This window comes from Thamnophis sirtalis, unplaced genomic scaffold (genome assembly GCF_051295495.1).
Source record: "Thamnophis sirtalis isolate CommonGarterSnake01/CBP01778 unplaced genomic scaffold, rThaSir2_p1.2 scaffold_9, whole genome shotgun sequence".
Classification (NCBI taxonomy): domain Eukaryota; kingdom Metazoa; phylum Chordata; class Lepidosauria; order Squamata; family Natricidae; genus Thamnophis; species Thamnophis sirtalis.
Window position 1 is genome coordinate 32,050,917 of NW_028261389.1, and position 23,742 is coordinate 32,074,658.

Sequence of the window (23,742 nt, forward strand, 5' to 3'; positions counted from 1 at the left end):
AACCTTCCAGACCAATTCGCCCTTCTCTGGCGAGGCCGCTGGAGAAGAGAGAAGCCGGAGGGGAGCGCAGCTGGCCTAGTCAGTGCGGCTCCCGGCAGCGACCGCTATTGCGGGGACTAACCGACTGACAGGAGGTGACTGAAAAGGGGCGGAGGGAGGGCGCCGAGGGGAAGGCTCGTTTCACGCACGCGTCGCCCCATAAGGTGAGATAAAGCGCTTGTCACTGGGCCTCTTGTGAGGGAGCGGCGCTGAACAGTAGAAAGGCGGGACCAAAGAGTTTACGCAATTGTTCCATGTGGACGGCATCATTGAGGACAATGCGAGCCTGTCTTTGTCGCCTGCCATTGGTTAGAACGTACGGAAGGGGTGGGACATCGAGATGTTAACGGGGAATAACAATTTAGGAATGGGTGGGTGGCGTTTGTGAGGCGAGTTCGGTTTTTCACCGGGGTTAGTGCGCGGTCGAAGGCTTCAGAATGAAACCCCTGTCAGGCCCTTTCAATAGAAATAGTGACGCGTTCTGTTTGCTAAGTGAGTTTTAGGCCTTGAATCCTCTTGCCCGCTAAAATCTGCCTGTGTTAAAACGGGTAAAATCCCTTCAAGTCGAATTCGACTCTTGGTATCTTTATAGGCTCCGGGATGCATCGATAATATTGGGAAAAAGAAATGGGTGTTTGCTGCCAAGAACTTCCAAGCTCTCCTTCCGGTTTTCCAGTCAATTCCGTTATTAGGATTTCCTGGCTGTCTACTTCCCATGTACTAATTAAGCGTGACCTTATTTGGCTTTTCAGTTTAGGCGGGCTAGGTACTATCTTTTGAAGCAGTAAATGGGAAAAAAAGCTTTGGGTGTGTTATTCTCCCAATTTCTCAGTAAAGATTGGCACCAAAGATAATGTATGCTCTTTTAATCAATATATCCTCAAGAAAAAATGTGCGGAGTTTTTAAATTCTTCGAATTTAAATACAAGCAGTTTTCACCCTTAAACCGTCCATCTGAGATAATTTTCAGATTGCGGGGGGGGGGGGGAGAAAGAAGGCTACTCTCACATCATCTCCCCTCATCGACTTCCTTCTGGGGCTTCTTTGATTTGTCTGCAATCGCGCCGAGACTAAAAAAAAAATGCATTGCTTTACTAGTAAATTACAGCAAGTAAGGATGCGGCTTAAATAACGGAATGTAAACCCTCTACAATCCAGGCAATCGGGATTTCGGACGTCTCCGCGATTCTTCGTTTGATACCTGTGGCTAATCGGAGTGCAAGATTTACTGCACTGAGGCATTGGGAACTTGTTTGTATACGGCCGTTTCTGCTTTTCCTTTCGCCGCTTTAATTATCTTTTTTCCCCATCAAGGGGCGGAGACTCGTTGTGACTGACAGGTTCCCATTCTTGAATCCATCGGGGGAGAAAAGAGAATAAATAACACGGAGGGTTGGGGACTTTCTGCAAAAGGCCCGTTTGTACGCCGTCTTTTTATCGGCGGTAAGTCCGAATCGGAAGTGGGAGTGGGGTGGGGTGTCGTGGGACCACAGTAAAGATATTCCGTCGACAGGTTCTGCCCGCCTCGGCAGCAAACGAGGAAGGGCCTGAAACGAGGGAAGGGGAGTTGTAAATAGTTGGGGCTCCCGCTGTTTCTGTTTATTCCTTGATGCGGTGTTGTAATAGCGGTTTATGGTTTGAAAATATATTAAGGCAAAGCAATGCTACCAACATTGAAGTGAGTAAGTAATATAATAAAGGCCGACCCTTTCACACAGAGAAGAGTTTTCGACAGCAGCGCATGGCTGCGCTCGTCCCTCCCCGCTTCTGTTTTCAGACACACTGAGGGCGTTTGGAAGATCGAGTTAATCTGTCCCATGTGGCCCTTCTTCAAAAAGAGAAATTTGGGGAGTTGAAGGATGGCAGCAGGGCATCAGGTGCTTCTGGAAGTTACGTTTTTGTGCACAGTTTATTAAGTGGATGGACATTGAATTCAAATTTTTCTCTTCAGCAAAAATGTAGTCAGGCACACAATCCTCTACACACACAGCCTTACAAATAGTTTCAAAATATTCATGCATAAAATTGAATCTTACAGTTGGAATGTAATTTCAAACAATGGCCTGGCTAGAAAATGGGAGGCTGTAAGTTCTAGTTTCGCTATAACCAGGAAAGCCAGCTGCATGATCTTGGACCTCAGCCCAAATCTCACAGGGCAGTGGTTGTGGGGAACACAGAAAGGTGTGTTGGATAAGTTTGCTGCCTTGAGTTATTTGTAAAAATAATGAAATCGGGATACAAAAAAATAAAATAACGATATGATGGAAAGGCTAGTGAAAAAAGAATGGAAAAAGCTAAGAATAATCCATATTGGGTTGAAAGCAGGTGTATAGTAAATGTACTTCATGAGGAGGAACTTCAAAATCAAATACCAAAACAATGTCAGATGAATTTTAATATGGTTGTCAAGAAATGTGTGGTCATTTGTACAAGCAAGTATGCTGGGTGATGAGAAGGCCGACAGAAGGCTCTCCTCTAGGGCAGGCTTTGTCATACTTTTTCAAACTGCAGAAGTAGGGTAATTTTTAAAATTGCTGGAACCCTTGATCATAAGACAAACTTTTAGTAATAGAAAATTGATAGTGAAACTCAGTACATTTGAAAGTAGATTCCAATTTGTTAGTCTGTTTTCTTATCTAATAGTTTTTGCTTTTGAAAGCTGTGCAAGTTAGTGTGAAAACAACAGTAATTTTGATTGTAGATAAATGTAAAGCAAAATAGTTGTTTCTTCACAGAACATTTTACCCCTAAGGTGAGATGGGTTCCCATTCCTCTGGCCTTCCAGAAGAGCATTGACCTGATTCTGCCAAATGATATTGGGGTGTGTGTGTGTAAAATTGGCATCCAATCCTCTTAAGTAGCTGGTGGCTTGAAGGAGCTCCCTGGTTTTTTTTTAACCTTTTCACTGTTTAATTTTTAATTTTGTTTTAATTCTGTTTTAACTATTTTAATGGTCTTTTTTACATGATTGTATGTAAGGCACTCTGAGTCAGTTCAGATGAGTGATGTAGAAATTTGCTAAAAATAAAAGTTGATAAAAATAAAAAAAATAATTTATTTTTCGAGAGATGCTATCATAAAATCTAGCATCAGTTTGCTGACTGGATAAGTATTTAAATTGCTTGCATTTTCGCTGTTAAGCTGAAGCTAGTTCTTATTACTGGTATTGTTAATATTTTGCAAACTTGGAATGAGCTACCTTAAGATAACCAGTATGGATATTAGAAATTGTAATTATAACATGTAATAATATGATAGATATATTATTGTCTTATTTTACTTATTGTTCATCTAACAATATTCTATAGGATATTTTGTTTACAGTAATTCAGAGTTTGGCAAAGTTATTAATCTCTTCGTTGCAGGACACTGAGTATCTTTTTCCATAAATGAAATGAGTAGAGAAATGACTAAGATGTTGTCAGTCTGTGGCTATTTTATTATTATTATTTATTTATTTTTAAAACTTTATATTTCAAGGGCCTTGTACACAGTTATTATGTCATCTATTTCTGCTGCCCATATAATGTTTTAGCAAATTGTGCAATGTGTTGCTGTTTACTGAAAAAATAATGATCCGTTGGATATATTTAAGAGCTGGGAGACTGAGTTGAAGCAAAAGTAGAATACATGAACATCTTCATGTTTGCATGTGTGGAAAGACTTCTGTCTATGGAAACCAGTCTGAATATAGGAAGTTATTTATCTATATCACTCATTCTTTGTAATAACACAGGAGAACCATGTCAAACTGGGTATCTTACTACAAAAATGAGGGAGAGGAGGAAGAAGAGGAAGAACAAGAAGGAGCTGAAAACGATGGTAAGATTCATTTTGGGGGCATGCATATGCCGTTAATTTGCTGGATAGAAATGCTGCATTGAGGGAAATTTGCAACTAAATTACAATGGTATGGGGGAACCAGACATCACGTTAATGTGAAATTGATAAGCGGCAAAAGTAATATTTTGTGTCTTTTATGTGAAGTGCCTCTTTTATGTTGGTGCAGAGTCCTGAAAAACTAAAACATACACTGGTGCATACTGGATAAAATAAAAGGCTTTTCCACAGTAATGCCTATAGGAAGCATACAATGTTAATTCAAGGAATGTATGCTTTCCTAAGTATAGGTGTAGGTGTGATATCAGGATCCTTGGTAACTTTTATCTACTATAATTATTGCTCAAAAATCAGACCAAATAGAAGAGGCTGCTTTAAATTGCTTTTAAATAAAGCTAATGCTATTAGTCTTATGGTGTATTGCAACATGAGCAAACTGTTGAGCTAACCCCCCTTCCCCCCAAAGCTACATCAAATTTATGAATGTATATATGAACGTATATCCTTTGTCAACGGATATATGAATGTATATCCTTTGTCCCAGAATACCTGTGATAGTTATAATTAAAGAATATAGAATAATTTAATTGGATAAATAGGATGATACACATTAAATACAACATTTTTTTTATCTCTAGGAGTATATAAATATGGAGGTCGAGACACTTTGCTTTTTTTAGTGGATGGCTCAAGAAGAATGTTTGAGTCTTTCGATGGTAGCAGTTTGACACCTTTTGATATGACAATTCAGGTAAGATGACTTTTTTTCCCTACATCTGGAAATTTGAAAGATTCTGAAATGCATTGTAGTGATAGCGCTGTAACATGGGTAAGATAAAACTGGTAATATTAATCATAGCTGTTACATTCATCCAGCTTAGGTATTTCCAATAACATACATTTATATTAAGTTATAGTCTGTGATTATTAAATTCTTCCATGTTTCAATATATTGTTCTAATGCCAATCACCATATTGTTTAAACATACATAATAATACTGCCATTCAATTTCTAAGCTTCCCTCTTGTTATTGCTTTTATTTTATTACGTAAAAATGTGCATACTAATATTCCCCCTTTCTTTTATTTCTGTCTCTATTCTGACTTTTAATCATGTCACCCTTATATTAAAAGATGTTTTCTTTCTATCCAGCAACCCTCCCCCGCTTTGCTGCTTCAAATCCTGTTCATTTTTAATTTACCTCCCATATTTCACTCTTTATATCTATTAAGATGCAATACTTCACTATTCAATGTTTCAATACATAGTTCTAATACCAATCACAATATTATTTAAGCATACAAGATTATTCTAATATTCTTTACATTCATCAAGTTATATAATTCTGATAGTAAAACAGAGGTTTATATTAAGGTATGTTCTTTCATTATTTAATTCCTCAATGTTTCAATATATTATTCCAATGCCAATCACAATATTATTATTGCTTTTGTTTCATTATATAAAAGTACACATACACACACAAATATTCCCCCATTCTCTTATTTCTACCTAACTTCTAATCATGCCACCATTCTAACATAGAAGGAAGGGAAAGAAAAAAATAGACCCACTCCTCGTGTCTGATCCTGCCATGATGTCAACTGGAAGTCTCCCAGTTATAAATGTTCTAAAGATCAAGTGTTAGAAAATTTTGCCATATTTAGAAGTATTTATACTATAGAGCCGGGATGGCCAACCTATGGCATGCGTGCCATAGGTGGCACACGGAGCTATTTGTCAGGGCACGCAACGCGTTGCCCTGTTAGCTGGCCAGCGCGCATGTGTGAGCTGGCCAGCTGACTTCAGTCTTCTTTTGAGGCCATTTTTCACCCTTCCCAGGCTCCAGAAGCTTTATAGGAGCCTGGGGAGGACGAAAACAGCCCCCCCGGAGGCCCTCCGGAGGTTTCAGACACGGTTTGCTCATAGGGTCATTTTTTGCCCTCCACAGCCTTTAGGGAAGCCTCCAGAAGGCCGCTGAAAGCTCCGGAGGGCTAAAACCAGCCCTACGAGCAAACTGGAAGCTCCTGAAGCCTCCGGGGAGGGGAGGCTGTTTTCGCCCTCCGGAGCTCTGGAGCTCAGAGAGGGCGAAAAAAGCATGCCAAAAATGGGGAGTGTTGGTCATGCGTGCATGTGCACTGGGGTTGTGCGCATTGCATTATGGGTGTGGCATGCCCGTGCACAGCTCCCCTGCACTGTCCCGCTTTTGGCACGCGAGCCAAAAAAGGTTTGCCATCATTGCTATAGAGTATTATAACCCCACATCTGTCAAAAGGATGATTAGATGTATTTATATTATTTTCTCCCATCCCAGCTGATTTGTATTTTCTTACCAGTGCATTCAGAATGTATACAGAAACAAAATCATCAGCCATGAGAGGGACCTTGTTGGTGTTGTGTTTTATGGAACAGAGCAGCATAATAATACAATGAATCGTGAACACATATATGTTCTCCAGAATTTGAGCAATCCAGGTAAAGCGGGAACTATGTAGAATGTATCTGTGATGAAAGAATTCAGGGATACATAATGCAGGAATCTTCAAATTGCAAGTGAGGATATCTGAGAAACCATAAGAAATAGTTGCATTTGAAAAAAAGAATTGTAATAGGAATGCGGTCAAAATTCATTCTAGACTCTGCTCCCTATTTTGTCTGCAAAATCCTGCAGTGGGAGATTGATGTGATATAATTCAGAGTGTGAGAAGCTCTGTAACACATAAATTAAGTGTTGATTATTAAAAAATGGCATATTTATTATTTAACCATAATATCAATAGAAGATTTATGTTTATTCATGGGAGTGAATGGTTCATGCAAATTCATTTATTATATAGGAGGGTATGGTAATGCAAAGTTTAAGAATCATTAACCTAGGAAAAGGAGAGATCATCTTCACTAGGTTTTCCACCAGAGTGCCATAAGGTTTGGTTCTGGGTCCTCTATTCCTTAGCATTTTCTATTAATGATTTACATGCAAAAGTGAGAGAATGCTTATCATATGACACAAAACTGAATATAACAGTTGACAAAAATGTAATTCAAACATTCTTAATTGGTTAAAGAAGGCGGCTGATAAGTTATACAATTTAATATCAAAATTAATTAAAACAATATTTAGGTAAACAATGCAAATAACTATTTGGATTACCCAGTTAGATGCTGTTTTCACCCAAATTGCTGTTATCTACTTAAAGCCTCCTACTTAGATTATTTTACTATTATGTAAATATTACTTTCAGCCTTTTTCCTATTTTAAAATAAATGTATTTAGCAACTGAAAAAAATAATCTTGCCATGTTGAATAATATTACTTTCCTGTATTGGAAATGAATACAATGGACAAACCTGGATGATTTGCAAATACTGGTGTATCATTTCTAGAGCGATATCACTATCACCATTGCTTTGGTTTTGTGAGAACTGAGAATATTTTTTTTTCCTACCAGGGGCAAAACGGGTATTAGAGCTGGCTAGCTATCAAGGAGAACAGGGAAAAGCTCTCTTCCAAAAGTCCTTTGGCCATAGTGATGATTACTCATTAGGTGAGGCGCTCTGGGTTTGTAGTAATCTCTTCAGTGTTGTCCAATTCAAGATGAGCCACAAGAGAATTATGCTGTTCACCAATGAAGATGATCCTCATGGTCAAGATAGTACTAAAACCAAATTTGCTAGGACTAAAGCTGCTGACCTACGAGAAACAGGTTAGTATTTCAAATTATAGGTGAAGCATAATTTAGAATAAAAGTGATACCTCGTTTCAGAGAAGCAAACAACATTTCCTCAATTTGATCTCTAGAAGGAGGCATATGTGAGATACTTTAAAATGAGAGATTATCAGTGGTGCAAAGTAATTTAGGAAGATTTCTGTGGTTGAGTGAAGAATTGAATGCATGATTAAATAATCTTTGCTGATGGACTAAATTTTGGTCACCAATTTGATGAGTGTTTCTGTTTAGACAGTCCAGAAATGTGAAGTATTTCAGCATGTGCTGGGTATTGCAGGAAAAGGAGGGTAAATCAATTAACACCTATTTTCTAAATGTATGGGAATCTACTAGGGAACACCAGTTGTGTACACTAAACTTGAGAAAGATTTCAATTTTATGTGTATGCTCATCTTGCAGCTTATAGTTTCTGATGCATCTCCTGTCCTCATTTAGGTGCTTTTTCAAACAAAGGTTTTTTCCTTGTTTAATTCTTGGAGGTTTCTTTACCTAGTAAATGCTATCTTGTACATACCTGGAGATCTCCATAAGAAATGAAGTAATGGTATCCATGTTCTCATATAGGAAACAACCTCTTTCCCCCCACAATTCTATGATTGCAGGAATTTACCTTGACTTAATGAACCTAAAGAAGCCTGGAGGATTTGATATTTCCTTATTCTACAGAGACATCATTAATACAGCAGATGATGAGGATCTAGGAATCCAGTTTGAAGAGTCTTGCAAATTGGAGGATCTTATGAAGAAAGTACGAGCAAAAGAAATAAGGAAGCGAGCTTTAAGTCGGTGAGTATCAAGAGACATCAGGGTAATCTGGGAGACTTTGGAGGAATCATGATAACATAGTTACATTAAATAGTACATAATATTAAATTGTGGAAAGTTTCTTTACTGGGTTTTCAGATGAGAAATTATAATGTGCTTTTCATCTCTTTAAAATGGAAATTAAAATATTGTACAAGGTTTCAAAGACTTAAATTTGTGTTTCTTTATTCTTTAGGCTGAATTTTTATTTGGGAAAAGATGTAACTCTTACTGTAGGCGTTTTCAACTTAGTCCAGAAGGCTGTCAAGCAGCCTCCAGTGAAACTTTACAGAGAAACTAATGAGCCACTGAAAACAAAAACACGAACCTTTAGTCGAGAGACAGGTAGTTTGCTCCTTCCAAGTGACACCAAGAGAGCTCAGGTAATGTTTTCAACTTTGTTTTCCATGTTAAAGAATTTTGAGCAGCAGTACATCACAAAGTTTATAATGGTGTTGAAGCCATTATATCCTGACTTGTGTATCTGAGCTTCCTTGCTGTGATGCTTTGTAAAGAGTAATTAATTCATTCCTTAGCATATCTTGGGCCATATTCTACCAGATACTAGAATTTGTATTATGGTACATATATGTTTTCTTCAAGCACAACTTTCATAAAACTGCTAGGAATCAGACACTTTCTGTTGCTAAGGCAATTTTACATGTAGGAAGCTAAGCCTAGTATAGATCAGATCTTACTAAATGTTTGGCAACCATTAATTTTAGTTTAACTGTAGTTTAATTGGGATTGTTTTCATGCATCACTTTCGTGGCCATATTTATGTTTGTTTGAGTATGTCTTAGTTGGAAATTGAGTAAATATGATTTATTGTTTATCATTATTTCAATATTGAGACTGTCCAATTCTAGATGACTCTGTGCAACTTACAAGTAAAAAAATAAAATACATCAAGAGGAAAAAGAAGCCAGCTAATGAAACCATTACCCCAAAATCCAAAAAACCAAGTAGCCTGTTAAAGGGGCTTTAAATAAAATCATTCTTGTATGTGTTGTACTAAGGGCTGGGATAAAATAGGGATTCTTTAGTACACTCTAGTTGCAGTATCCACTGAGACTGTGTAATGCTTCAGAAATAATTCAGAAATATGCTTTGGCGTATGCAAGAACATGAATATAGCACCTTTCTCCACTGCTTCAGAGTAGTTGCACTTCTTGTAACACTCGTTGGGCTTGTACCACTGTGTGCTCTAAAAGTCTTTCTGGGATGTAATCCCAATCATATAAAATTTGACTGAAGTGTCCTCACTCAATTTGATTGTCGTTGTTTTATTTGTGTATTTTATTTATCACACATCATTTGTTCTCCCACAAATGTAGATAAATTGAAAGTATTTTTAAATTGTTATGTAACAAAATATATATAACAAAATTGTTATATTCCCATGTTTATTGGAAAAAAAGATAGGATGAAAAGGTTCTCAAGAAACAGAAAATTCTGATTATAAATGTGTTTATTTTGTTGAAAATGAGCCCTAATCCCACTCTGTGCTTAAAGCTAGGGAGAAATGGATGATTTGGATGAATTTGTAACCTTTGGGAGTAAACTATGAGCTCAGGGCAAATATTTGCTGCTCTTCTCTTTATTTCTTACACAGTTGGTATGGAATTTGATTTTTGTGGTTCTGTCTTGTTATAAGGATTCTAATAGGCTTTTTTATTTACAACTATGATCATTTTTGCTGCATTTTTTCAGCATTTGTTTTTTCCTGGTTTCCTTTCTTAGATTTATGGGAATCGTAAGATTGTGCTAGAGAAAGAAGAGACAGAAGAAATAAAAAGATTTGATACACCGGGCTTGTATCTGATTGGGTTTAAACCCTTGGTAATGCTAAAGCCATATCACTATATCAGGCCTGCACAGTTCATCTATCCTGATGAGTTCTTAATGAATGGTAATTATAACTGAAAAGTATACATTACCATTTATCTTTAGGGTTACTCAGTTCCAGAACATGCTAGCAACAACAATAACAACAGCAATGGAATTCCTGAATCAAAAAGGATTAATTTCTAGGCTTCAGAAATGAATCCAGAATAAATATCATTAGCAAAACAAGTTTTTAATTTTATTTTTTCCATCATTACATGTTGTTAACTTATTTAACCAAGTCATCTTTTAAGATTAACATATAGTGTAATAAAAACTGAAGAAACTCCCATGTCAACAGTAAACATAAGCAAAACCAGTCAAATAACAGTGACGATTAAGCAACGTGCAACACATTGCTTAACAGAACAACCAATCTCAACAGCATCTGAAAAATAAAATAGGACCATCTTAATCCCAGCATTGTATCTTGTTCCACAATACTGGTATTGGATTGATGCAGTGATAGAAAAACGTTACTCCTAAGGCAGTCCAACCCTCTCCTCCCCATCTTCCAGTTGTGAACCCTTTCCTTTGGAGTGGGTGCTATCCCATCCCAGCCAGCAAAAGGGCACCAACCATCATGCAATTGCTGAACAAATAGCCATTTAGTTTTGCTAGATTCATACTGAACTGTTTTGTCCTCTCCTGATCTTATAGCCTTTAGATACTGGGTAAGGTCCTCTAGAACATTTCATTTTAGGCCCCAAGTACAGAGGTATAACTGTATCATCACCTTATTGATCATAAATTACTCAGAATCCACATATGAGCTCCCCCACTAGATTCATGTAAATATTGAATAGAATGGAGGAGAGTGTTGAGTGCTGTGGGTCTTCATATAAAAAGCATTTGACCGTTTATCTCTACAACTGTTGACTGATTCTGCCTATAGCAGATATGGTACTACTTCAGTGCAGTGTCCCACCTAGAGCAGAAGGATAACATGATTGATAGTATTAAATGCAACTGAGAGATCTAACAGAATGAAAAAAACTGCACTCCCACCATCCAGATTCTGATATAATTCATCAGAAATCTGGTTTAATATTAGTGATGAAATTCTATATGATGGAGATTTGTAAAAGAAAATGTGGGAAAAGACTGTTGTCATCCACATTTTAAAAAGGTCCTAGGTCAAATAAGAAACAAAAATAATCTTCACATGTGTTTTGGGGAATATGTGCTATAACTTCTTGATTATTTTGAAGAGTTTCAAATCATTAGAATAATTTAACCAAAATTCAGTGAGCCTTTTAGCAAATTGATGTTCTTCTAAAGGAGCGGAGCATGCTGAAAAAACACCCAATTGCAAAAATTAGGCAACACATTTCTTGGGAGTTGAGAAATTATCAGATTACCCACGTGTGCTTCATAAAACTGCTTTTTTGAGAGCAGACAGTGGTTTTATGGTCAGTTTGCAATCAGTTGGGAGTCATGAGATTCCATCCTGCTCATAGCTGCTAATCTCACCTATATGGATTCTAAATTCGACTAGTTCATCTTTGGATCAGTTTGGATTTTATGTATTTATTTGGTTTACTTTAAAAATTAAGAACCTTAATTTACTTACAGGAAGTACTACTCTGTTTAATGCCTTGTTAACAAAGTGTTTGGAGAAAGGAGTAATGGCCATATGTAGATACACACCACGTCAAAACAATCCTCCCAGGTTTATAGCCTTGGTCCCACAAGAAGAAGAACTAGATGAGCAGAATGTACAGATAGTCCCTGCAGGTAATTTAAATATTATATTTTAGTTTTGTGGTTGGCTTAGAGGTGTTGCTCTATTTGATATTTTTTTTCAAAACATTATCAAAATAAGATATTTTGCTTATACCTTTACAAGCAGCATGGAACACGTATAACTTCAGACAAATGTATTCTTTAATAATACTAGAAAAAAGATATCTGGTATATCCAATAATAATAGGACAGTGTGGTAAAATAATTTATGTGCAGGTATTTCTCCTCCTGAATTTTATTCCTTTCCTATTTTTGTATTAACTGATAAAAAGATTTGTAAAACTTCCAGAAGAATTTGGATCTTCAAATTCCATATTTGGCATTATTTCTAATCATAACCAATGAATGTGGCTTATAAATAATTTAATAAAAATATTAAAATATGTAATAAAGTGTCTGTGTGTAATATCAAATTAAAGTTGTTTAAATGCTGCCTCCAACTAAATGTGTTTTTTTATTTCTTAAAAATAAAACCTAGCATGTTATGTGCATTAATTGAATGTGGACATACTTAGGCCATCTCTGATTATAATAAATTGCATATTTTATTAACAAGAACTTTATTGCTTGTGAGATTTTTTTTCTGTCAACCTTCACTACCTATTTATGAGCTTATTGCTCCAACTGTAGAGGGTGTTTACATATATGCCCCCTTCTGAATTATATATAATAAAAGTAATGTAAACATGAATAAATTATTTCTGCTCTGCCTTTTTAATGATTTTTCCACATTAATTATCTCTTTAAAAGCAATCACTTATTGGCACTTAAACAATTTCAGTTAATGAATCAATATTTTAATAATTTAATATTTGAAGGAGTTTAAAATAATTGAAGCATTCAGGCAGTTTGTGATAACGCCAATTTATCTTAGTAGATTATTTATCAAAATACTGCCTATTTGGAGATTATGTTGACAGAATAAATGTTAAGTTGTGCTTCCAAATGGCTTGGCTTTCTGTTGTCTGTTTTTCCTTCTGCTTAGGTTTTCACCTCATTTTTCTACCTTACGCTGATGACAAACGAAATATTGACTTTACTGAGAAGATACCAGCTAATCAACAACAAGTGAACAAAATGAAGGAAATAATACAGAAGCTTCGATTCAAGTACAGGTGAAAAAAGAGATAAAAATTAAGATATATATATATATATATATATATAGATAGATAGATAGATAGATAGATAGATAGATAGATAGATAGATAGATAGATAGATAGATAGATAGATATAGATATAGATATAGATATAGATATAGATATAGATAGATAGATATAGATATATAGATATATAGATATATAGATAGATAGATAGATAGATAGATAGATAGATAGATAGATAGATAGATAGATAGATAGATAGATAGATAGATAGATAGATAGAGCAAATAGTAACTGGACAAACTTTCAAACTTCAATATCTTTTTCAATGCCCTATTTTGCCTGTGTATTGTGGTAGAGGTTAACTGTCCTGTTCATGGGGTGACTTTGAACCAGTCTCCTTTATCTCATCCTATCTGCTTGCTCAACGCAGGATACAGAATGCACAAGTTACTTTGGACCGAAACTAGCTTCCCAAACAAGGGAACTTTTTAATGAATTGAATTTTAATTTTGTAATATATCTAAAATGTACATATACAACAAATAGTTTTTGCTATTACAATGTCCTACTTTTGAATAGAAAACCAAATTGCTTCTGTATAGAAGGGACAAATTTAAGCTTACAATATAATACTTAAGCATTCATCCTAGAGAAGGAAAATATGAATTCAAAATATCTGTAAGTAGGAACTACATCAATTTTGATAAAATTCTAACCTAGAAAGCATTTTGTTATCTTCATTTAGAGAGATGTCTTGCTATAGATTTCAAATGCATGTACTATAGTAATTGTACATTTTTTAATATTTAAAGTAACCTTTGACTTTTCATTAAACAACATTTCTTTTGCAATATTAACTGATGTGTGCTGCTTCATAATGCAAGGAAAAACCAAATATTTCTCTTAAAGAGCACCAAAGTGGTGGTAGCAAAACATTCTGCCATTTCTCTTTTTTGATATCTATATAGCAGTTATTCTGTTTTATGATGGACACACTTGTATTCAAAACTGGATAATCTCCCACAGAAAGCTATTATGCTTGAAGAACCTTATTCTTTAGTATAATAAGTCTGTCAATGTGTGTTTGAATCTTCATTTCCAAATCATGATGACATTCTTGGCACTTTTTGCTGGATTTTGACAGAAGTGAGAGCTTTGAAAATCCAGTACTACAACAGCATTATATGAATTTGGAAGCACTGGCACTGGATTTGATGGAGCCTGAAAAAGCTGAGGATCTGACAGGCAAGAATAATTTAGTATAATATAATTTGCCTTGAATATGGTCTTTGATATGTCATAAACATTTAAGAATACAGCAAGCAATTGTTATAGAACTGTATTTTTTTTTACAGAAGTAGTAAAAATATTTGATAGAGTTGTACATTACTTGTAATGTTTAAATACTTACCAGACAGTTGAATGTCTACCCTGAATGTAGGGATTGTTTTTAAAATGAATAAAGTATAAAATATAAAAATAGAATTCATTGTTCAGTGAGTTTTTTTAAAAGAGCCTAGATTACAATTTCCAATCTGTACTGCGAGTTTTGAGACATAGTGGGAGCTTTATAGCAATTTTCCTTCATCAGTTGATGTATTTAAGTTAGCTAAATATTCTTACCTTCGGTTTCCTGCCTGGTATCTATATTATCTTGTCATTTTTGTTAGTTAATGAAGGCTGAGGGGAAAAAAATACCTCTATTGAATTATAATTTATTAGTTACTTTCTAATTCTTCAAAGCACTTATTTACTGTTTTTGATATGTCATTTTACAAAGCAAAATATAATTAACATTAATTGGTACTTGTTCCTATCTAGTCAGATTTTGTGGGTCTATTCATGGCCCCTGCTGCTTTAAAGCTCAAAAATATATTGTGCATATTAAATATCCATTATTCCTGTATTTTTAAATATCAGTCCTAAGGTCATCTTCCTTTCTTTCCAGTGCCCAAGGTTGAGCTAATGGATGTCCGACTGGGTAACCTTGCAGAAGAGTTTAAACAACTTGTTTATCCACCAGGCTATGATCCTGATGGGAAAACTATAAAACGAAAACAAGGTGAGATGAAAGAATACAGAGAGGAGACAATTGTATCCTTATATGCATATGCCCTTTTAAAGTTTGCCAACATTGTAATGTGGGGTCTAAGTATACCTTTTTCTCAGAATATAAGTAGGTTTTTGACCCAAGGTTCTTGATTTTCTGAGGAAGTTTGCAGATGCCAATGACATATTAATGCAGTCTTGGCAACCAGCCATAAATGCAAATGGGTTGTCAAATGCCCAGATTGTGATCCTGTGGGGATGCAAAATGACCACAACTTTGGGAATCGGTTGTATGTCCCTTTGTTCAATACATAGTAACTTCAATATGCTGCTGAACGAATTGTCATAAATTGATACTCTCTGTATCCTGGAGTGAGGTAATGGAAAGCCGTATCGATAGTGCTAAGAAAGCTACCTGGACATCTCTATGAAACAACAGTTGAACTTGATCTGAAGAAGACTCAAAATCTTTTAAAGAGATCAGAATGTGAAGCTTTGTAGGATTTTGTGCCACAATGAATATATACATGAAACATTTCAATTATAGCAAATGCGTGGCAAATAACTACAACCATTTTTTTCTCCAGCAGGTAGTGGTACTGAACAACCAGAAAAGAAAGCAAGAATGGAACTCTCTGAAAAGGAAGTGAGGAATCATGTTGATAAAGGCACTTTGGGTAAACTTACTGTGCCAATTCTAAAGGATATATGCAGGATTTATAAGCTAACAGGTGGTGGAAAGAAGCAAGAACTTTTAGATGCGATAACTGCGCATTTCAATAAGCATTGAGTTTACACCCCCAACTGTTTCAAACAACATTGTAATGTTGAAAATCTCCTAAATGTTGAAATTTCGACAAGAGAAATTTTTTCAGACATTCGATAAAAGGGAGTGGGAAGGTTTTTATTTTTGTGAAATTAATAGAAAAAGGCCCATTCCATTTCCACTTCTAGATTTGACTGTATAACTTTCACCTGTCCTTAATAAATGAGCTTGGTTTGGCTGCATCAGCTTTTTCATTTCACATATAAAATATTGCACAAACTACTGTAGTATTATTTAGAAAAATAGTTTATTTTTGGAAGAATAATACTGTATAAATTTGGTTTGTACACATGCCTCAAACATATAGCAAATGTGCCCTGGCAATCTTTTTTTTTCAACCGTGTTACTTCCCAGTCCATGATAGAAACAAGTTAGTCATTCAGATTTTATAGAGCTTTTTCCTCTTCAGGAGGCACCCTGTATTTAAAAAAAAAACATTTACAGCTGAATGCAATTTTCCTATTTAGTGATGGACAGTGACCCAAAGGGAGTCCACAATGACCCACAGGTCAGCATTCTTTACTAGGCTGGTGTTCTCTCTTGAGAATTAGAACATTCTTAGCTGCCATTATTCTTCAATTTGATGGAACAGCTAATTGGCAGCTAGATGAGTTGTACTGTAAAGTGGGAAAGTAGGATTTTTGGGGAAGAGAGAAACCTTACCGTACTTTAGGACAAAGCTGATCCAGTTGACAGTAGATTGTTCACTGAACTGGTTGAAAAAGTGCTATCCATGTGCAGAACAGTTGGAATCCTGCAGAAAAGTATGGCTTTAAAGGGCCTTTAAAAAAAAATAAACTATGTTCTTCTATGGCTGTTCTATTTCAAGTTACTGAAGTTTTACTAAGTTTACTTCCAATGTAGCTGGGACGATCTTGTGAAGAAAAAGGTTTTCTGTATCTGTTACCATTTAGCCTCAGTAGGATTTTTGCAGCCTAATAGCCTAGGTATGGTGGCACAAGCTGGGATTTGATAATCTGGTAGTCAGCTGAGTTTGCTTTACTGTGGTTTGGCAGCAATACTGAACATATGGCTGAACCTAGCTAGATATTAAAATATGGAAAGTTCTGACTCAAATCAGTCTTCAATAATGAAAACTCACTAGCTAACTTTTGACTTTGGACCAGTCAGACATTTTCAGTCCATTACCTCAATTATTACTATGGGGTAAATTATTATGGGAAAAAGGATTCTTATACATGTCATCTTTACTTCCTGGAACAAATTTGTGACACACACCTTACAAATTAATTATAAAAATAAAATGCAGGAAATACATTTTATTAACAACACCCAGTCAACCTATTGAATACGACAGGCATTCTTGCATAGTTGAGCACATTTAACGTGCAACCCACATACTACTAAAACTTCTATGTATGTAATCTTCATTTGGGCAAAATGCTGCATCAAAAAGCAACAACTTTGGAATCGGCGTACCTCAAAATGGGTTAATTTACAGAATACACCCAAATCTGGCATCTATGATTCCTGTAAGAATGAAATTTGGTAAAGTTATAGATTCTTCAGTGCTGCTGCATTGCTGCAGACAGATCAGTTTTCAAAAGTTAATAAGAAAGCTGGCAGGCAAGCTTACAAGTTTGGGGAGGGAAAGAGGTTTTTCCCCCTAATGCTCCTGATCAGCTTCCCACAAGAAAACTCATTAGTGAAGCTGAAGTTTTCTTCACCTGAAGTCATTCTGGTCTCATTAATTTTTTGCTGTCCTTTTTTGTTGTTTGTTTATGTAGGAAATATCTGAAATGATGACTTATCTGGTCATGAGTTGCCTTCTTCCTTTGTATAATACCATTTATGCATCTGAAAACTTTATATCATACAAAATGTTTGCAATGTTCTTTTTAACTGGAAAATATAAATGTTGAAAGGTTTTGCTAATAAAACAGTGCCAACTGTTTGCTGTTACCTCATTCTTGTGCAGTTGCAATGGTAAACTAGAGGCCAGCATCCCAGTACATCTAACTTTCTAGAAAGCAGTATTAAGTAAAATTTGGAAGAGTACGTCTATCAGAATTAGTGCTGCACGTCAGTTTCAGAGAAGACACTGGGCATCGTACTTATTTATTGTAATTTATTTCTGGGGAAAAAAGCCTCTGGCTACAGCAACAAAAGAAAATTCTTACATTTCTGTCCTATCAAACTGCATCAGATTTGGGAGCAAACTTCAATTTCTTTCTAGGGCATCTCCATAAACCAAATAACCTTCAATAGGTTATTGGTTATTGAATAGAATATTATATGTTTTGCATTATTGTATTAAGCACTAACTTATACACAAACTCATTTTTAAATGAAGATATTTATTATCAAAGAATTAGTTTAAATCTCATTGAAGAATTTTTGCACCAGGTAGATTTAAAGCAGGGATACACAATCTAATACACTGTCAGGTAGAGGTGAACAATGTGCCGTCCCCATTTGGCCCTCAAGCATCCTGAGGTCACGCCACTGAAATACACCTGGTAAACTTGCTGAATTCTGACAGCAAGCTCCACCCATTTCCTGAACATTAGGGTGTTTTTAGGATAGAATTTCAGGAAAGCCTCCAATTCCCACCCTGAAAATCCATAAAAAAGCAAGCTGAAAACATTTGACCATGCAGCAGTATTTCTACTCCTTAAAATCAGAAAGCTGCTCACCAACTTCAGCAATCTGAGATTAGGGTTATGGTTAGCATCATTACTGTCTAGTAACTGCAAATTATTAATTATTGATTTAAAAGAACAAGCAATCTCCAATTAAAAGCCTAAACAACCTATGACTGAAGATAATAGATTCAAAAACCTAATAAACTTTTATTAATCACTTATATGGCCATCCATCTTATAAGAGCATGACTTACATTGTAAAACAATAGCTGTTAAACAAAATATTCATATAAAGTCTTGGTTTTTGGAGTTACTTCTATCGGAGTTAGACCAATAGTCTTTCAATAGATTGTTGGACAGAATTAATTTGAGGTTTGAGTTGTGAGCCTTCTTTGATAGTAATGGAACAGGCAATAACGGGCCGAGAAACACCACATGCCCTTCCTAAGGCTTGCTTGGAACGCACAAACACATAGGGCACATTCTTGTCTTCACAAAGTAGTGGAAGATGAAGGATAATTTCAAGAGGTTCAGCATCTGCAGCCATCACAATGAATTCCGCAATTCCTCTATTCAAAGTTTTAGTGGCTGTGGAAAAAGAAATCAATATAATTACTACCAGGCATTCATTAAATTCAAGAGCTAGCTTATTTTGCTGGTGCTGCAAGAGGATAAAGATCACCTTGCTACCTGCAATAGTATTCTATATCCTTCATCAAACTCTTGCTTCAAGATTTGACTTTATCTTAATCAAATATATTTTCAACTACATTTTCACATTGTGGGATTTGTTTGCTGGACACTAAAGTGGTTATAACACTGAAGAAATAGCTTACCATTTGCAAATCAATGAATTGAGTATCTGGCTGCATCTCTCTGAGGGATTCAATATATGAGTACAAATTCTTACCGTATTTTTCGGAGTATAAGACGCAGCAAGGTTTGAAGAAGAAAATACAAAGTTTTTGCACTCTAACCCTCATGAAAACAGGCCTGGTTCCCCCCCCCCCCAAGCCATGAATAGCCTTTAGGGAGCTTGCAGAGTGCTGGGGGGGGGGGGAGAGAGAGCAAAAAATGGCCCGTCTTTTGCTCATTTCTGCCCTCCCCAGCCCCCAGGAGCGCTCTAAAAACTTCCTAGAGGCTATCCATGGCCATTTTGGTGAAGGGGTGGAGTTTCAAGAGGCAAAAATGCTGTATTCAGTGTATAAGACGCACCCAGATTTTCAGCCTCGAGGTAAAAAGGTGTGTCTTATACTTAGAAAAATACGGTAGATGCATGGCAAGTTAAATGCCCTTTGGGAATGAACCTACCTTAGGAAAGGGCATAATACAAATCCGTATATTATGCAGCATGCCAAATATTTCCCATGTGAGGACTTCTTTAACAATGAAAGTAAACACAGATATTATTGTAAAAGACCTTTCTGTCTTCAAGTTTTATTTATTCATTTTATTTTTACTTAATTTTCAGTGTGTCTGTCTGATGCCAATTATTTTTGTTCAGCACATCTGAGGAAATACCAGTAATAAGTTACCACTAAGAAGGATAATCAATATGTTTAAGGTTATATTTAGTTAAGGGTCAGACTAACTTCCTGTAACCATCTTCTCAAACTGCCTCTGGTAATATCTGGTAGAGCTGTCCCTCTTCTATTTCTCTTCTGCTTACTAAATGCAATACATTATCTAATCCGTGTGTCAAATTTGATCACATGATGTATCATGATGCTTTTAGCCCTTGCGAAGCTGGGGTGGGCATGGCCTGAGTATGACACATCCGGCCCATGGGCCATAAGTTTGACAGGTCTGATCTAATCCATTATCAACTTTTGTTTGGTTTAGCTGTTAAATTCTTGCAGCTTGCTGAATTCTTATGACTATCTTCAAACATTGAATTCTGAATTAAGTTTCTCTTGCCCTTGAGCAAATTATTTAAAATGTTTTAATTACTTTGGGCAAAGCATTTGAAAGGAGACAATATTCCCCCTCCCCAACATCCATATGATAAGAACATTTTGATAAAAAGGTTCAATCAGATTTCACCTTCATTGGCTCCTTTGCGTAACTGTTTGTAGTTACATGACTGCTGTACAAGATCCAATAGTGTCTTGGTGAGCAGAGCATCAGCAAGAGGGTAAGCTTTTGGATTTACTTCTGCCTCAGTCTGTAGAAAAATATCAGAAATTGAGTTACAGAAAACAGTATTTCTTCCTCAATGGCCTGCTATCTATTTTAAGGAACATAACTGTACTGGTGCCAGGTGAAGTAATTATCTTTCCATTACCAGAACTGTTGTATTTGCTATTTCTCTTTCATTAGCAATCCAAGTCACCCTGAAAATTCCATTTTTTTCCACTATAACATATTCAAGGAGCAAATGGACACAACTGTAAGATATCCTGAAAATAGTCACTCATGCTTGTCATCTCTAGATTTAGACTGCTATCATTCACTGAACACAGAATGCCCTTGAAGATCTCCCCAAACTTCAGCTTGTCAGAATGATATTGGTCAGTGGCCAGTCATGAGTATCATCTTACACCTTATTACAGAAGATGCACTTATTACTAAATGTTTCCAAATGCAATACAAAGTGACAGTTATGACTTACAAAGTTGTACAGCTTTGGGCCTTAGGGATCATCTCCCAGCAGTTTCTTTCTTCTGATATTATCAGAATCACTTGGGAGGATCTGCTAAGAGTCTCCCACTGCATCCCATCCCCTAGGAGAGAGCTCAGCAGCAGGAATTTTCCATTACAGCTCCTCACCTCTTGAGAAAGGACCCCCCCCCCAATCCTCATGGTTTTCCAAAAGCAAGTGATGACACAGCTGTTTCAGATGTTCAAGGATTAACTGTACCAGAGAGGCATCTTATTTAATAAGTTTAATATATTATTTCAACAAAAACTTAAATCAAGCCTTAATTGGACTGCCATTTTAATATATTGACTTGCGTTTATATTTAAATTCTGCAAGCTCCCTAAAGTCCTTTTTATTTCAAGCAGTAGACAAATCTCATAAACATGAATACATACTACCAAAATGTACTACCGGTAGCTCCCATTCTTGAGTACGAGTTTGATCTAGTATCTTAAGAGACAAAAACAAAATGGTTGTTCTGGAGTGCAAAGGGCTGAATTTAAATATTTACATAACCACGAGGGAAACCGATTTCTCTGAGTCCCGTTACAAATACTTGGGCATTTCCAGAGAAAGCTGTTAGGAGAACAAAATAGGCCACCCTATTATGCATTTCATATTCAATAGTACAAGGACCGGATAAAAATAAAAGAAATCCATCGCAAAAGCAGGGATACTCGTGGCATGACATTTAACATTCCAACCTCAACATGCTAGCAAAAACAGAAATTATAAAAGCAACGGAGGAAGGCGCCGGGTGCTGCTGCACGCAAGGCGTCTTGCTCAGCACCTGATTTCACTGGTGCCTGTATGGAAACCGAGGCTGAGCGCGGCAGGATAAGCGTCCTCCACGTGGTCTCCTAGGCTCAAGCTCTCCACCACGCTGCCGAAGCACTATTCGTTTCGGCGTTTTCCCCGACAAAGTAGCGCCATCGCTTTCTGCAACGTCTGGATGTGGCCCACTCACCATTTGTGCTAAGTAGTAGTTTCAGCCGGAGATTCTGCACTGGATCCCCTCGGCCCGAAAGCTTCACGGAGGAAAAACGTAAACTAATGCGCATCTACATAAGATAGAGGCGCTCCCGGAAGTGACGCTAGAAAGGAGCGGCCCTCCCGCAAGAAATACGATGCAGACCTCGAAGATTTCTCGGCTCCAGCAAGTGCGACCCCTATCTTTGACTCGTTATTACAGAAAACTTGGGTTGAGAAGGAGCTTCGATCTAAAATAGTGATCGTATTCAGATTCTGTCACGGTGACGTTTACTGAACTTAATGGGCCGTGTTTCCACGTTCACTCATTAGCAATTGTCATTTATACACAATTATTAGTTACATTTACAAGTACATGATTTGATTAATAGCGCATCTAGGTTTCAGCAGCAATAAAAATATTATGCTTTTTTAAAAAAATGGGTTAAAAGTGACAGCTTAGCAGTTCTTTCCTGCTGGGGGAGGCTGGGCTTAAAAAGAAACTCTGGACGAATGGAGGCTAGATCTAAATCCATTCATCAAAATTTTCTGTATATGACAAACTGAGAAATCCATGACATATTCTGATAGCAATTATAATTTTTTTAAAGCTCTCAGTTCTTTGCAACTGGCAGAAATTAAACAGGAACAACAATCTACTGGGAATAACTCATTAAATACTTGAAGCAATTAAAAAGCATATGTCCTATAATGTGATATCTCTACCATCTGATTATACAAATAGCATAATCTTTAGTTCTTTGACAACATAGTTTTGTGCATGGATTATACAGTGAATGAGTCCTGGGAAATGTGGTATTGTTGCCTAAGTGTATATTGGACCACCACATACCTAAATTACCAAAGTGAGGAAACTTGGCATGAAATTTTAATTTATAGCATACTTTTCTTCCCTCTACAAACAGTGCTCATTGGCTGAAACAAACAGGAATATTTGATAAAAATAAGTCAAGTTATATAGCTGTATCTGTCATTAGAATTGCGGCACAAGGCATTTAGAGATGCTTGTTGAACATGTGAAACACTGGATTTCTGAGAAAATATGCTTTAGATTATATTATATAAACCTTTGGTATTTAATTAATGCATATATTGGAAAATAAAAACATTAAAATATATATCTCTTAAATGAGAGTTAAAATGAAGCTTTTAGTTATAGCCCTGTTGTGGCTTTGTACCCAAAGTACAAATATGCTGTGATACCATTTTTTTCCTTGCTTTGGTCCCCATGACGTTACCTTCACCTTGTCCTCAACTCATTAGGGAGACTTGCTTAAGCCATTGAAGTAGTGTTTTCCTACTTATTCTAGCCCAGGTCCAAAGCATCCTCAATGTGTATTTAGGCTTTATTATCTCTCATCTTGGAAATCAGATATGACCGGTGTAACTTGAAACAGAAGCAGTAGAAGGATTCGCAATGTGACAGCAAATTTCATTATGCATGCTGCATTTCCCCCCCCCCCCGGATTCAAGGATTGATG

General features: G+C 36.3%; 2 protein-coding genes across 5 annotated transcripts; one reads left to right on the forward strand and one right to left on the reverse strand.

The window, feature by feature from the left end:
* The first annotated feature begins 9 nt into the window (after window positions 1-9).
* Window positions 10-17,939, forward strand: XRCC6 (X-ray repair cross complementing 6). 4 transcript variants are annotated; one of them, XM_014052064.2, is made up of 14 exons: window positions 10-134; window positions 1,354-1,482; window positions 3,776-3,861; window positions 4,518-4,630; window positions 6,217-6,355; window positions 7,330-7,584; window positions 8,211-8,394; window positions 8,609-8,795; window positions 10,156-10,324; window positions 11,875-12,036; window positions 13,031-13,160; window positions 14,294-14,394; window positions 15,098-15,211; window positions 15,786-17,939. In XM_014052064.2, the coding sequence occupies exons 3-14, from the start codon at window positions 3,783-3,785 to the stop codon at window positions 15,986-15,988; spliced, it is 1,836 nt and encodes a 611-aa protein (XP_013907539.1). In that variant the 5' UTR covers window positions 10-134; window positions 1,354-1,482; window positions 3,776-3,782; the 3' UTR covers window positions 15,989-17,939. The 4 variants fall into 4 exon arrangements, with proteins under 4 accessions (XP_013907539.1, XP_013907538.1, XP_013907540.1 ...); XM_014052063.2 differs by having other exon boundaries at window positions 83-203; XM_014052065.2 differs by lacking the exon at window positions 10-134 and adding an exon at window positions 399-531.
* A 156-nt stretch (window positions 17,940-18,095) lies between these two features.
* On the reverse strand, window positions 18,096-22,366 carry SNU13 (small nuclear ribonucleoprotein 13). The gene is made up of 3 exons (XM_014052068.2): window positions 22,239-22,366; window positions 20,674-20,794; window positions 18,096-19,218 (listed from the first exon to the last, which is right to left on the reverse strand). The coding sequence occupies exons 1-3, from the start codon at window positions 22,239-22,241 to the stop codon at window positions 18,956-18,958; spliced, it is 387 nt and encodes a 128-aa protein (XP_013907543.1). The 5' UTR covers window positions 22,242-22,366; the 3' UTR covers window positions 18,096-18,955.
* Window positions 22,367-23,742: the final 1,376 nt, after the last annotated feature.

Bases quoted from the DNA above. Each gene is read 5' to 3' on its own strand.
- XRCC6 (XM_014052064.2), top strand. From the start codon at position 3,783: ATGTCAAACTGGGTATCTTACTACAAAAATGAGGGAGAGGAGGAAGAA. The intron at 10,325-11,874 runs GTAATTATAACT...ATTTACTTACAG, and splicing joins TGATGAGTTCTTAATGAATG to GAAGTACTACTCTGTTTAAT. The intron at 14,395-15,097 runs GCAAGAATAATT...CTTTCTTTCCAG, and splicing joins AAAAGCTGAGGATCTGACAG to TGCCCAAGGTTGAGCTAATG.
- SNU13 (XM_014052068.2), bottom strand. The intron at 19,219-20,673 runs GTGAAATCTGAT...CTTTTTCCACAG, and splicing joins ACGCAAAGGAGCCAATGAAG to CCACTAAAACTTTGAATAGA.